General features: G+C 54.0%; 5 protein-coding genes across 5 annotated transcripts; 2 read left to right on the top strand and 3 right to left on the bottom strand.

Moving 5' to 3' along the window:
* Window positions 1–4,837: 4,837 nt before the first annotated feature.
* LOC142183417 (histone H2B type 1-O-like) lies at window positions 4,838–5,306 on the bottom strand. Its single transcript, XM_075258499.1, has one exon. The coding sequence runs from the start codon at window positions 5,274–5,276 to the stop codon at window positions 4,896–4,898; it is 381 nt and encodes a 126-aa protein (XP_075114600.1). The 5' UTR covers window positions 5,277–5,306; the 3' UTR covers window positions 4,838–4,895.
* A 250-nt stretch (window positions 5,307–5,556) lies between these two features.
* LOC142183416 (histone H2A type 2-B) lies at window positions 5,557–6,108 on the top strand. The gene has a single exon (XM_075258498.1). It carries the CDS (start codon window positions 5,605–5,607, stop codon window positions 5,995–5,997), a length of 393 nt encoding a protein of 130 aa, XP_075114599.1. The 5' UTR covers window positions 5,557–5,604; the 3' UTR covers window positions 5,998–6,108.
* A 1,446-nt stretch (window positions 6,109–7,554) lies between these two features.
* Window positions 7,555–7,965, bottom strand: LOC142219223 (histone H3). Its single transcript, XM_075288170.1, has one exon. It carries the CDS (start codon window positions 7,963–7,965, stop codon window positions 7,555–7,557), a length of 411 nt encoding a protein of 136 aa, XP_075144271.1.
* A 474-nt stretch (window positions 7,966–8,439) lies between these two features.
* On the top strand, window positions 8,440–8,915 carry LOC142183600 (histone H2B type 1-O-like). The gene has a single exon (XM_075258741.1). It carries the CDS (start codon window positions 8,470–8,472, stop codon window positions 8,848–8,850), a length of 381 nt encoding a protein of 126 aa, XP_075114842.1. The 5' UTR covers window positions 8,440–8,469; the 3' UTR covers window positions 8,851–8,915.
* A 1,930-nt stretch (window positions 8,916–10,845) lies between these two features.
* LOC142183103 (histone H1.03-like) lies at window positions 10,846–11,573 on the bottom strand. The gene has a single exon (XM_075258019.1). It carries the CDS (start codon window positions 11,552–11,554, stop codon window positions 10,868–10,870), a length of 687 nt encoding a protein of 228 aa, XP_075114120.1. The 5' UTR covers window positions 11,555–11,573; the 3' UTR covers window positions 10,846–10,867.
* Window positions 11,574–14,273: the final 2,700 nt, after the last annotated feature.

Below are 14,273 nucleotides of genomic sequence, written 5' to 3'. Positions count from 1 at the left end.
TGCCCGGTAAAGTAAGAGAGCTGGATGAAGGCAGTAAGTGTCTGGAACGCGCCAGAGGTCCTCTCCTGGGTCGGATGAGCGGTCCAGAGCTGCGAGGGACTACGCCGGGAGCTGGAACAAGTCGGCAGCAGGTAAGTCCAAAAACAAGATGGCGGCCGGGTCCTGTGGGACAGAAGGCCGCAACAGTTTATATCCTCAGGAGCGCTGTAAAAGTGTGAAATAACACCCCAAAATAGCAGACAGAGGCTTGGAGGAGAGCCTCGGGGTTGTTATCTGTATGGATGGCTGAGATCACCGCCGGTAAGAAACGGATGAAAGTGTCCAAGTCAGGAGCTCACAGCAGATGCGACCGCTCTGGTTGCCGGCTAGCCATGCCCCCTCCCCCTCCCACAGTATATCTATCCCTGTCTCACAGTCACATAGTTCACAGTCTCATATGAACCGAATCTGAAATCCCCCATTCATATGAAGCGGAGGTCACCTGATTCAGCCAGCCAATTACTTTTTCTGACTTTTTTTTTTTTTTTTCGATGCCGCGGTTGTCGTAGTTCCTGTCCCACCTCCCCTGCACAGTTATTGGTGCAAAAAAAAAAAAAAAAAAAAAAAAAAAAAAAAAAAAAAAAGAAAGAAAAAGCGCCAGGGAAGGTGGGAGGGGATACAAATTTTTAGTGCGTTTGCCGCGTGGTATTCAATTGGAATGGAATATCTTGAGCAGCCTGAATACCAATTCGATGGAACGCTGTTGGCTCATCTCTAATCCCTACTGATCCCTTAGACTGTTAGGACCCCACAGATCAACTGTTTCTCGGAGCAGGCAAATCCCATTATTGTTTAAATGTGGGGCGCTGCTTATTCGCTGTGTTCTTACAACCGCAGTTGTGGGTACTGTAGTTGTACCCTGTTCAAGTGTATGAGATGCCGCTGCAGCACCCATAACCATTTCAAACAAGAATATGTTGTAGGGAGGGGCCCCAGTCAGTAGAACATCCCGTCAGAGGGCCCCCGCATAATATAGTGCCATTCTTAAGTGATATGCAGGTTATTTGGGAGCCACCGCCAAAGGACTGCGAGACAGCACCTGGAATTTGGGACTGTTCTGCTGTATTCAGGAGGGCCGAGAGGGCTCCCTCGCTGCCATAGGGTACAGTTCGGGTTCACTAGTTGTCCTATATTTAAAGTAGTTCTGTGCACAATCCTTTTGGGTGATGTTATTCAGCTCCTGCATATGATGTACAGCATTACCTAGAATCGAACAGGAGGGCTGGTGGAGGATGGAGCAATTGGGGAATATATCATTGCCTGTCAGCCATTGCCTGTTGGAATAATCCAATCGGTATTGGCCTAATGGTCATCAGTCTTTGGGGACGGCATTATGTGGTGCGGAACAGGTCTGTGTAAAATGTAGAGGGGTGCAGCATAAGGCGCGGGGCGCCGTACCAGGCGAGACGACGTAGCAGCATACTGCACTATTTTGCCTTTTCTTTTTTTTTTTTTTTTTTCTCCCCTTATTCTGCAGATGACACCTTCTGTACGTAAACCTGAGCTGTAAAGCCGGAGGAGATATAGGCAGTGACGGTGACGGCTCCTACAGGTTTATGTTTGTGTAAAGACAGTCACCACTATTACAATATTGTCTGACCCCTGTATAAGCAATGCCGCCCCTGCTACCTCTTGTGCCACCCCCTTTACCTCACAGATTGTAAGCTCTTGCGAGCAGGGCCCTCAGTCCCATTGTGTGACGTGACTATTTCTTTGTAATGCATTTTTCTCTCTGTATTTGAACCCTACAAGTTGTACAGCGCTGCAGAATACGTTGGCACTATAAAAATAAAATGTATTATTCTATTATTATTCATCATCTGTTTTCCCTTAGTCCTAACAACAGCACAAGCTCCTTTTAGTTCATTCTGTTCATGCCCCTCTTCATGGGGCGTGTAGCACAGCGTCGGATGAGTACGCAAGGCAGAGTGTCAGGAGATGAATATGAAGAGGGGCGTGAAGAGAATTAAGAACTAAGGGGCGGCGAGAGGTTATGACGTGGGGGTGCTCGGAGCAAGAGGGGCAATCCCCCTGAGTTCCATGAGCGGGATTTGCATACTGCAATAAACAGATTTTGACAGAAACAGCAAAGAGGAGAAGAAGAGACTGGAAGGTGGGAGTAGAATGGCCTTTTTAACCCCTTCCCGACATGCGCCGTAATAGTACGGCGCATGTCGGGTCTGTAACTATGGCGACCGCTCGGGAGCCGGGCGGCCGCCATAGCCGCCGGGTGTCTACTGCTTTAAGGCATTAACCCCTGCGGCGCCACGGTCAAAGGCGCCGGAGGCGCCATTTTTCCGGCGACGCATGGGCGCCGCCATTTTGCCGGTGGTCGCCTGCTCCTGGAGCATGCTCCAGGGCCGACGTCACGTTGGCATGACAGCCGGGAGCCTTTACAAGGCTCCCAGGCTTGTCTGCAAATGCTCTCTTTTGCAGGCTGGTCTATGCAGCCTGCAAAAGAAAGGATGATTTTTTGCTTTAGCATTGCAATGCATTAGTGATCAGACCCCCTGGGGTTCAACGCCCGTAGGGGGTCTAATAAATGGGAAAAAAAATCAAATAAATAAAGTTAAAATAAAAATAAAATAATAATAATAAAACATAAAAAGAATTACAAATTCAAATCACTCCCCTTTCCCTAGAACACATATAAAAGTAGTTAAAAACTGTGAAACACATACATGTTAGGTATCCCCGCGTCCAAAATTGCCCGCTCTAAAAATCTATAAAAATATCTTTCCTGTTCGGTAAACGCTGTAGCGGGAAAAATAGTCAAAAGTGCCAAAGTGCCGTTTTTTGTTTTTTTTTCAGTGTTTTGATTCTGATATAAATTGGAATAAAAAGTGATCAAAGCAATAACATTTCCCGAAAATGGTAGAACTAAAGAGTACACCCGACCCCGCAAAAAAAGACGCCATACACATCTCTGTACACGGACGTATAAAAAAGTTACGGCTGTCGGAATATGGCGACTTTTAGAAAAAAACAAAACAAAACAGTTTTGGAATTTTTTTTAAGGGGTCGAAATTTAAATAAAACCATAGAAATGTGGTATCCCTGGAACCGTACCGAAACACAGAATACAGGGGACATGTCATTTTGGCTGCACAGTGAACGCCGTAAAACCAAAGCCTGTAAGAATGTCACAGAAATGCATTTTTTTCTTCAAATCCACCCCATTCTGATGGTTTTTCCTGCTTCCCAGTACATTATATAGAATAATTAATGGTGGCATCAGGAAGAAAAATTTGTCCCGCAAAAATTAAGACCTCATATGGCTCTGGGAGCGGAGAAATAAAAAAGTTATGGGGCTTAGAAGGAGGGGAGTAAAAAACGAAACAAAAAAAAAAAAAAAAATGCCATTGCCGGGAAAGGGTTAAAGACGATCGTCTAACGACAGAATTAGAGCCCCGGTAACCGTCCTATGTAGTATCTGTGCGCCACCTGCTGGCTGGGATCCGTATATACAGGGTCTTTCGAGCTGTGCCGTTTGTTCCCCGCGCCCCCATCTGGATCAGCGTGGAACTGCACAGCCCCAACCCGGGGTTCACTATAACTGCAGCCTCGCGGCGATTACACAAGGATGCCCATAGGGGGCAGAGAGGAGATCCCGCAGCCGGGAGAAGAATTAGATCCGGGGAGGAGGGGGTGCGGCTCCGGAATGCAATAGTCCTATTGACAGAGAAGAAGGTCTGGAGCAGTGAGAACAGCGCCCTGCATGTTATCTAGTAGGCCGGCTAGAAGGAGCCGCTGACCCTCGGCAATGGGAGAATGAGCGGGAAATTCAAAGTGATCCATTGTCTTATGTCAGCCAATCAGCGCGAGACAGAGGAGGGGCTTGTAGGAGTCACGCCGAAGAATTACGTCATCAATGCAGGGTTCTCCTTCTGGTCCGACCACTCTCTATATAAAAAGGCGGCTGTGCGGAGGGACGCTTGTTCTAGTCTGTCAGCAGCAGCAGCAGCACAGAAGATGTCTGGTCGCGGTAAAGGAGGGAAAGGTCTCGGCAAGGGCGGTGCCAAGCGGCACAGGAAGGTGCTCCGGGATAACATCCAGGGCATCACCAAGCCTGCCATCCGCCGTCTGGCTCGCAGAGGAGGCGTCAAGCGCATCTCCGGTCTCATCTATGAGGAAACTCGCGGTGTCCTGAAAGTCTTCCTGGAGAACGTCATCCGTGACGCCGTCACCTACACCGAGCACGCCAAGAGGAAGACCGTCACCGCCATGGACGTGGTGTACGCGCTCAAGCGTCAGGGCCGCACTCTCTACGGCTTCGGAGGCTAATTCCGCCGCTCCCCGACTCTCTACTTCATAACCCAAAGGCTCTTCTCAGAGCCGCCACATCCTCCTGAGAACAGAGCTGTCCCCGCCACCCACCTCTCCTCTGCCTTGTAGGTCTGGGGCTGCAGACGCCTCCTGTAGGCTGTAATGTCATCACTGCTGGAATACTGGAGAGAGTAGAAGAAGAAAACGGTCCAAACCTTCGGTATCTAAGCTTTGTGAACAGGTCCCTAGAAGTAGTCCTACTGCGGCTCTGCAGTGTAACCCCCGTGCCGGCAGCTCGGGCCGATAAGTAGCAGCTTAGTTTAACCCTCCAATCGCAGGTGCGTGCAGAGAGCACTGCACCTCGTAGAGATGTCAATGTAGCAAGCCGGAGATTAGAGCTTCTCTTTGGGTGTATAGTAAGTCTAGCAAGTACAAGAAAATAGCTGGAAAGATAGGTTCTGGGTAGAAACACGTGCAGCAGCAGCAGCAAGAAGCCAGAAATGGAGGGCTCAGCAGCTCTAGTGTGGAAGGTGTGGGGGGCTCTTAGAAGAGCCTTTGGGGTGATAGTACAGAGCAGGTGATGGAGCCGATTACTTGGCGCTGGTGTACTTGGTGACGGCCTTGGTGCCCTCGGACACGGCGTGCTTGGCCAACTCTCCGGGCAGCAGCAGGCGCACGGCGGTCTGGATCTCCCGGGAGGTGATGGTGGAGCGCTTGTTGTAGTGAGCCAGGCGGGAGGCTTCTCCTGCGATGCGCTCGAAGATGTCGTTGACGAAGGAATTCATGACGACCATGGCCTTGGAGGAGATACCGGTGTCGGGGTGGACCTGCTTCAGCACCTTGTACACGTAGATGGCATAGCTCTCCTTCCTGGCCCTCTTACGCTTCTTGCCGTCCTTCTTCTGGGCCTTGGTCACGGCTTTCTTGGAGCCCTTCTTGGGCGCTGGGGCAGACTTGGCGGGATCAGGCATGGTATAACACGGAGATCTCTTTCACACGAGAATGAGAGAAAGTAATGTCTGTGCTCCTCCCAGCGCAGCCCTATTTATAGGCGGGCTATGCAAATGAGCGCCGCTGTCTGTGCGCTGTTCTACTGGACCAGCAAACCATGTGACTTTTGCAAGCCCCGCCTGCTGAAGCGGATTGGTGGTTCCACAAATCTGGCCTCTATTGGCGGCTTGAGATGTGTCCAATGAGAGTTGCAGGAGGGCGGGGCAGAACTATATATATAAGGCAGGAGGAGCCGGTACAGGGCAGGATATTCTGTGTTCCATTACAGTAACTGACGATCCACGAACCATGTCTGGACGCGGCAAGCAAGGAGGCAAAGCTCGTGCTAAGGCCAAGACCCGCTCATCCCGGGCGGGACTTCAGTTCCCCGTCGGTCGTGTGCACAGGCTTCTCCGCAAGGGCAACTACGCCGAGAGGGTTGGTGCTGGTGCTCCCGTCTACCTGGCGGCCGTACTGGAGTATCTGACCGCTGAGATCCTGGAGTTGGCTGGTAATGCTGCACGGGACAACAAGAAGACCCGCATCATCCCCCGTCACCTGCAGCTGGCCGTGCGCAATGACGAGGAGCTGAACAAACTGCTGGGTGGCGTGACCATCGCCCAGGGAGGCGTCCTGCCCAACATCCAGGCCGTGCTGCTGCCCAAGAAGACCGAGAGCAGCAAGCCCAGCAAGAGCAAGTGAGCGCCGCTCCCACCCCATCCGTCTATACAAGCAAAGGCTCTTCTAAGAGCCACCACCTTGTCTACAGCAGAGCTGCCTCCTGTCTACAATACGGGCTGTCCGTCTATTCTGAAGCCAACTCCTGGCCCGACCGGCGGCCCTTACAGGGAAGCACCGTGGGGTGACTGAGCGGGAGGAGGATTCACTCTGTAGGGAGATGTGGTGCGGGCGCGGGGTTTTGTGTCAGGTCGGGCTGGTGGTAATCTGCTAATGCTCTCTTCCCAGGCAGGTAGTATAAGCGGAGCTTAGATATAACGAACGGGCGGGCGGGCGCGCGCTGATACAAAGCCGAGGTGAGCGCCGGCTCCTCCGGGTGACGCTTTGTCTTTTCTCCCCGCTCACACGGTTGGTGGTTTTGAAATTCCCGCTCAGTCGCAGTGACCGTTACAATCCGCGCGAGAGCCGGCAGCGTCACGTGGCGCAGAGAGAAGGGGCGCGAATTTCAAAACCTCCCCAGAGCTGAGCCCTCTCCCACTGAAGAAGATTCAGCAGCGGACTGGGGCGGCCCTCAGGTTATTGTAGAAGGATGTGCGGAGTAGGCATATACTAGGTACGGAGAGGAGGGAGGGAGATGTGGTTGCGGGCGCAGGGTCTTGTCAGTTAGGGATAGTAATGGCTGTGCTCATCCTAATCCTCTCTCCCCGCCAGGGCACAGCCCACGGTGGCAGGCTTACAAGTGCCGATGAAACGGGCGTTAAAGGGCTGATCCGGGTGAACCTTTGTCTATCTCCCCGCTCACACGGTTGGTGGTTTTGCAATTCCCATTCAGTGACCGTTACAACCCGCGCGAGAGCCGGCAGCGTCACGTGGTGCAGAGAGAATGGGCGCGAATTTCAAACCCTCCCCAACTGAAGAAGATTCAGCGGCGCTCAGGTCATTGTAGAAGGCGCTAGGGAGAGATGCGCGGAGTAGGCACATACTAGCGACGGAGAGGAGGGAGGGAGGGAGATGTGGTGCGGGCGCAGGGTCAGTTAGGGATAGTAATGGCTGTGCTCATCCTAATCCTCTCTCCCCGCCAGGGCACAGCCCACGGTGGCAGGTTTAGAAGTGCCGATGAAACGGGCGTTAAAGGGCTGATCCGGGCGAACCTTTGTCTATCTTCCCGCTCAATCGTAGATTCCCATTCATTCAGTGACCGTTACAACCCGCGCGAGAACCGGCAGCGTCAGGTGGTGCAAAGGGAGAAAGGACGCGAATTTCAAGCCTCCGCCTGTCTATTACATCCTCCGCTGCTGCTGCTGCGAAGTAAGATTGAGTCAGCAGTCAGTGGGGGCGGCGCTCAGGTTACTGTAGAGGGCGCTGCAGTTACATATGTGCCTGTTATACATACAAAGGAGGGAGACGAGATATCGCTAACTCAGTGACTGTAAGGGAAAGGGTAACCTCTCTATTAGCAGCCAGTGAAGGCTTCTCTTCTCCCCTCCCGAGAGGAGAAAGACAACGGCTACAGCTCGTCTGAGGGAGGATTTGGTGGCTCTGAGAAGAGCCTTTGTGTTGTCAGACGGTGCCTGGGCAGATTTAAGCCCTCTCCCCACGAATCCTGCGGGCCAGCTGGATGTCTTTGGGCATGATGGTGACCCTCTTGGCGTGGATGGCGCACAGGTTGGTGTCCTCAAAGAGCCCGACCAGGTAAGCTTCGCTAGCTTCCTGCAGGGCCATGACGGCGGAGCTCTGGAAGCGGAGATCCGTCTTGAAGTCCTGGGCGATCTCTCGAACCAGGCGCTGGAAGGGAAGCTTACGGATCAGCAGCTCGGTGGACTTCTGGTAGCGGCGGATTTCACGCAGAGCGACTGTACCAGGGCGGTAGCGGTGAGGCTTCTTCACTCCGCCGGTGGCGGGAGCGCTCTTCCTGGCGGCCTTAGTGGCCAGCTGCTTGCGGGGAGCTTTCCCTCCGGTGGATTTGCGGGCGGTCTGCTTGGTTCTTGCCATCGCTTCAGTATAGACGTTACACAGCGGTGATATGAGCTGAGGAGCGGAAAGAGCGACATATTTATACAGCCGGGGCTCGTCCTCATTGGCTCATGGAAAGCCCGCCCCCTCCATCTCATTGGTTTATTTCTACAGTCCAGCATTAGCGCTCATGCCCCTCCCCCAGACCCCGTGCAGCACGGCGCTGTACAGCCCCCGCCGGCATGCATCAGGCTACACAGGGGACAATCTGTGGCGTTCCCCCCCGCAACATAACGAGGCGATTAGAACCTGTAAACCTGAGGAGAGAAACGGAGGGAAATTCAAACCTGGTGGAAGCGCCAATCAGCTGCGGAGGGCGGGGATTATGATGCTGGCACTGGTCACATGACTTGCTGGTCCAGTAGAACAGCGCGCAGACAGCGGCGCTCATTTGCATAGCCCGCCTATAAATAGGGCTGCGCTGGGAGGAGCACAGACATTATTTTCTCTCATTCTCGTGTGGGAAAAGATCGCCGTGCTACCATGCCTGATCCCGCCAAGTCTGCCCCAGCGCCCAAGAAGGGCTCCAAGAAAGCCGTGACCAAGGCCCAGAAGAAGGACGGCAAGAAGCGTAAGAGGGCCAGGAGGGAGAGCTATGCCATCTACGTGTACAAGGTGCTGAAGCAGGTCCACCCCGACACCGGCATTTCTTCCAAGGCCATGAGCATCATGAATTCCTTCGTCAACGACGTCTTTGAGCGCATCGCAGGAGAAGCCTCCCGCCTGGCTCACTATAACAAGCGCTCCACCATCACCTCCCGGGAGATCCAGACCTCCGTGCGCCTGCTGCTGCCCGGAGAGTTGGCCAAGCACGCCGTGTCCGAGGGCACCAAGGCCGTCACCAAGTACACCAGCGCCAAGTAATCGGCTCCATCACCTGCTCTGTACTATCACCCCAAAGGCTCTTCTAAGAGCCCCCCCACCCCTTCCACACTAGAGCTGCTGAGCCCTTCATTTCTGGTGTTTATTCCCCGGACCAGAGGCTTTATTTATCCCGATCCGTTTTGTCATTGTATTTATGGACGTTACACCGCACTGTTTGTATTATCCTCAAGGCGAAGGAACTTATCCGCCTGATAACCTCGTATCTATCGCGTGTATCTACATCTGCGCACACTGGCAAAGTAAAGGAGAAACTTTAGGCAGTGCACACTGTACAGCGACAGGAACGCTCTTAAGATTTATGCATTTGTTCACACGTTCCCTGAAGCTTAAGAGCGTTTATCTCCACGCTCTCCGGTATTCCTACAGTAGCCGCAGCGACAGCTCCAGCCCTAGAGGGCAGAGGAGAGGTGGGTGGCGGGGACAGCTCTGTTCTCTGGAGGATGTGGCGGCTCTGAGAAGAGCCTTTGGGTTATGTAGTAGAGAGTCGGGGAGCGGCGGAATTAACCTCCGAAGCCGTAGAGAGTGCGGCCCTGGCGCTTGAGCGCGTACACCACGTCCATGGCGGTGACGGTCTTCCTCTTGGCGTGCTCGGTGTAGGTGACGGCGTCACGGATGACGTTCTCCAGGAAGACTTTCAGGACACCGCGAGTCTCCTCATAGATGAGACCGGAGATGCGCTTGACGCCTCCTCTGCGAGCTAGACGGCGGATGGCAGGCTTGGTGATGCCCTGGATGTTATCCCGGAGCACCTTCCTGTGCCGCTTGGCACCGCCCTTGCCGAGACCTTTCCCTCCTTTACCGCGACCGGACATCTTCTGTGCTGCTGCTGACAGACTAGAATAAGCGTCCCTCCGCACAGCCGCCTTTTTATATAGAGAGTGGTCGGACCAGAAGGAGAACCCTGCTATGATGACGCAATTATGGGGCGTGTCCTGAAGCCACTCCCCCCCTCCCCTGCTTTCCTCCTCTGATTGGCAGAACTTTCACCCGTTAGTGATTCGGAGCTTTCCCGCTCATATCCTACAGTTCTCGCCGCCTCTCCCTGTCCCTGCTGCCGCTCTCAGCTCGGCCCCGGAGACAATGGACGTCTGCCGGCTTTCTCCACCCGCCCCAGTGTCATCACAAACCTACTGCTGGGAGCCGGAGCTCCCCCAGACAAGTCATTCAGCTGCAGCACAGACAGTGCGTTATAAATACAAGAGAACACGCTGAACAGGAGGCAGCAAAGATCCGAGTTTCTGGGTCCAGAAGTGACCCCGAAATAACGGTGTGCGCTCTCAGGGGAGAACGAGCCTGGACGCCGGGAGGTTGTACTGGGGGAGAAGGGGATGAGGCTGGGTGACAAGAGCTCTCAGGGGAGCCCCCTCCTCAGCCTGTGTAGGAACGAGTAGTGTCAGGCGGGGGCTCCCCTGAGAGCGCTTGTCACCCAGCCTCATCCCCCTTCTCCCCCAGTACAACCTCCCGGGCGTCCAGGCTCGTTCCCCGCTGATCTGATACAGACCTGGGAGTATGTATCGTTTGTCCCCCTACCACAAGCACGCACACAGCCGCCCGCCGTACACCGCAGCGACCCCCGGCATCAGGCTGCATTCGGGACTGCAGGGATTGTGTAGCTCAGACATACTGACAATTCCTCCTCCTCCTCCTCCTCCTCCTCCCCCTTTATCCAGACAGAGGCCCCCGCCAGTAACGAGGAGGATGCGCGGCCAATCTACTGGATTACTGCCCCTATAAACCCTCAGCGGCCTCAGCTTTTAGTCCTCATTACTACCCCGCTGGACCGGTCACCTGGAGAAACCTGCGGGGATGTTACCCTGTAGTGACCGCTCATGTGTCGGTGCGGATACGGGAATGGAGCCCTGGTCATAGGATTGCCGTTAATATGACGCCCCCGCCCCCCCCGCTGGCTGGGGAGATAGCGATCATACAGCTCTGCCGGGACAAGGTGGTGGCTCTGAGAAGAGCCTTTGTGGGACAAGTACAGGGCGGCTCGGGCTTATTTCTTAGCCGCGGGCTTCTTGGCTTTAGCAGCCTTCTTAGCCGGACTCTTGGCAGCTTTGGGCTTGGCATCCTTCTTAGCTGGGCTCTTGGCAGCTTTGGGCTTAGCCGCCTTCTTAGCCGGGCTCTTCGTCACCTTCTTGGCTTTAGGAGCCGCCTTCGGCTTCTTGGGGCTCTTGGCCGCCTTCTTGGCGGCCGCGGCAGGCTTCTTGGCTTTCTTCGGGCTCTTGGCCGCGGTCGGCGCCTTCTTAGGAGACTTAGCCGCGGGCTTCTTGGCGGCAGCTTTCTTGGGCTTGGCCGCTGCAGGCTTCTTCTTGGCCGCCTTGTCCTTACTCTCCGCCTGCTTCTTGTTCAGCTTGAAGGAGCCGGAGGCGCCGCTGCCTTTCACCTGGATCAGGGTTCCCTTGGTCACCAGAGCCTTAAGGCCCAGCTTGACACGGCTGCGGTTCTTGTCTGTATCGTAGCCGCCAGCAGCCAGCACCTTCTTCAGGGCGGCCACAGACACCCCACTGCGCTCCTTGGAGGCGGACACGGCTTTGACGATCAGCTCGGACACGGTGGGACCGGAGGATTTCTTGCTCTTCTTGGCGCCCCCTGCGGCTGCTTTCTTCGGCTGCTTCTTGGATTTGGCGGCCGGTTCGGCGGGAGGGGGAGCAGCGGCAGCGGCGGGCGCGGTTTCTGCCATGATACGAATCGAGCTCTAATTCCTTTCCTAGACGGGAAAACACTGGGGCCGAAGCAGCCGCCGCCTCTTATATGCACAGCGGTGCGCACTGATTGGCTGCTGAGCGGCCTCGGCCTCACCTCCTATTGGCTGTCACTCAGCACAGGGCCAGAGTCAAGCTCCGCTCTCCCCGTGTGCTTCCCTGCCCGGGATCAGAGCCCATTACCGGCTAGAACCGGACAGGAGAGCTTCCATTCTTCGTGTCTCCCCACTCCCCGACATCCTCCCTAACAGTCCCTGGCCGTCACTGGCGGAGGTGCGGGGGTGGTGCGGAGAGGAGGCCCCGGGATTTCCGCCATAGCACCCCCACATCTGTCCATCACTATCTATGCAGGAAGATGAAACCGCTGCGGGAGCTGCCCCCTTCTATTCCCGGCGCTTGTCACCATCCCCGGGATCTTTACCACAAGCTCTATGCTACAGGAAGCTGATTGTACGATGCGGGGACAAGCTGGAGCTGCTGAGAGCCGGGGAGGGTAACACAGGCGGCGGCTCCGCTCACTGCCGGCTCCCTGTCCTCACATCAGATAGATACATATATATATATATATATATATATATATATATATATATATATATATATATATATATATATATATATATATATATATATATATATATATATATATGTATATATACTGCAGACAGGGGGGCCGCTTCTCATGGGGCTCTGCCCTGCAGCAATGTCTATACACCGGGCAGAATAGAAAAGCGGGGACATTGTGTATATACAGCTGTCTGCACAGAGGCGTGTAGGATGGGATGATGGCTGGAGGTGATTTCAGTCTCCTGCAGTTACACGTATTATATAGGATGGGATGCATACAAGGTGATAGTGATCCAAACCTGACAATCACTACCATCATGAACTATTGAAAAGTTTGTCTTTGCTTCAATGTGTCAGTTTAGACCCTGTGCGATCTGTATGGCAATTACAATCCACAACCAACAGCACAGTAAGACACATTACAGATAGACACACGGCCATACAGCAAGTCGTTGTGTGGGGATTGCAGTCAGAAGTAGCAGCTCCAGGTGTCAGTGTGAAAGCGTGACTGCCCAAAAACTGGAAATAAAATATGATGACATCAATGACATTTCCGCCATATTTATGTTTTTATGACCATCCAGACGCCAGCAGATGATCCAGAAACCCTAACTATGTAGGAACCCTAAAATATGCTGGATATTGGCCAAGTGTCCCCAAGGGTTGCATCTGGGAATGGAGTATCATTGAAGCTGCAGGTCTGGCGTACCCCGACTTCTCAAAGCATTTGGGATCTCTTGTTAGGCACATTACACCGATATGTTTTATTCCCGGGAGTTATGGCGTATTCACAAAAGATGTATGATTAGATGGATCGGAGGGGCGGCTTATTAGCCTGTAGATCGATAGAACTACATCCTGCTGACAACCTCTGCCAGGCTAGAAAAAGGTCTGATTGATTTTATTTCCATATTCAGACAGATATGATCTTTGCTCCTGTCTATCTTATTGTGCCACATGTGGTCACAGCTCCCACCTCTGCCCCTACTCAGCCAGACATGCCCTGAAACTAGTGGACATAAAACAGTGACAGCAGGTCCGCCAATAGGCCAGTACTACTGCTACTGGTGTCAGGGGCCCGGCCAGAGGACGCAGATCTGAGTTGAGCACATACGCGGCTGAAGCGAGGAGCTGACACAGGTCAGCTCCTCGCTTCGCCGCTGCCGCCTGTCTCGCTGACACATATGCGGCTGAAGAGAGGAGCTGACCTGTGTCAGCTCCTGACTTCGCCGCTGCCGCCTCTCTCGCTGACACATATGCGGCTGAGCCGGTGTCAGCTCCTCACTTCGCCGCTGCCGCCTCTCTCGGTGACACATATGCGGCTGAGCCGGAACCCGGCTCAGCCGCATATGTGTCAGCGAGAGAGACACCCAGCGGCGAAGCGTGGAGCTGACCCGTGTCAGCTCCTTCCTTCAGCCGCATGTGTCAACGAGAGAGACGCGCAGAGAGCGGCGAGGGAGCGGAGGAGAAGGTAAGTTTAATGTGGAGGTGGAACGTGAATCTGGGGGCAGATGAAGAAGAGGACGGCATGACACTGTGGGGACATGAATCTGGGGACAGATGAAAGAGAGGACGGAATGACACTGGGGCAGATGAAGGAGGGGACGGCATGACACTGTGGGGACATGAATCTGGGGGCAGAGATGGGGACATGAATCTGGGGGCAGAGATGGAGAGGGGACATGAATCTGGGGGGACATGAATCTGGGGGCAGAGATGGAGGGGACATGAAACTGGGGGCAGAGATGTGGGGACATGAATCCCTGGGCAGAGATGGAAGGGGGACATGAAACTGGGGGCAGATGAAGGGTGTATATGAAACTGGGGGAGAGATAGAGGGGGGACATATAATTTACGGGTGACTGTAGGAGGATTATACTGTGTGTGGGCACATGAAAAATTAATGAGTGGGCGGAGTCAACACAAAAGTGGGTGAGGCTAAATTTGTTGCGGCGCGCTAAGCGCGCCACACATTTTGTCCCTCTTTTAGCTCTTCAAAAGTTGGGAGGTATGGAGATGGGGGGACATGAATCTGGGGGCAGAGATGGAGGGACATGAATCTGTGGGCAGAAATGTGGGGACATGAATCGGGGGGCAGAGATGGAGGGGACATGAATCTGGGGGCAGAGATGG

This window comes from Leptodactylus fuscus, chromosome 10 (assembly GCF_031893055.1).
Source record: "Leptodactylus fuscus isolate aLepFus1 chromosome 10, aLepFus1.hap2, whole genome shotgun sequence".
Lineage (NCBI taxonomy): Eukaryota > Metazoa > Chordata > Amphibia > Anura > Leptodactylidae > Leptodactylus > Leptodactylus fuscus.
The sequence above is the reverse complement of the archived record's forward strand: the minus strand, read 5'-3'. Positions and strand labels throughout refer to the sequence as shown.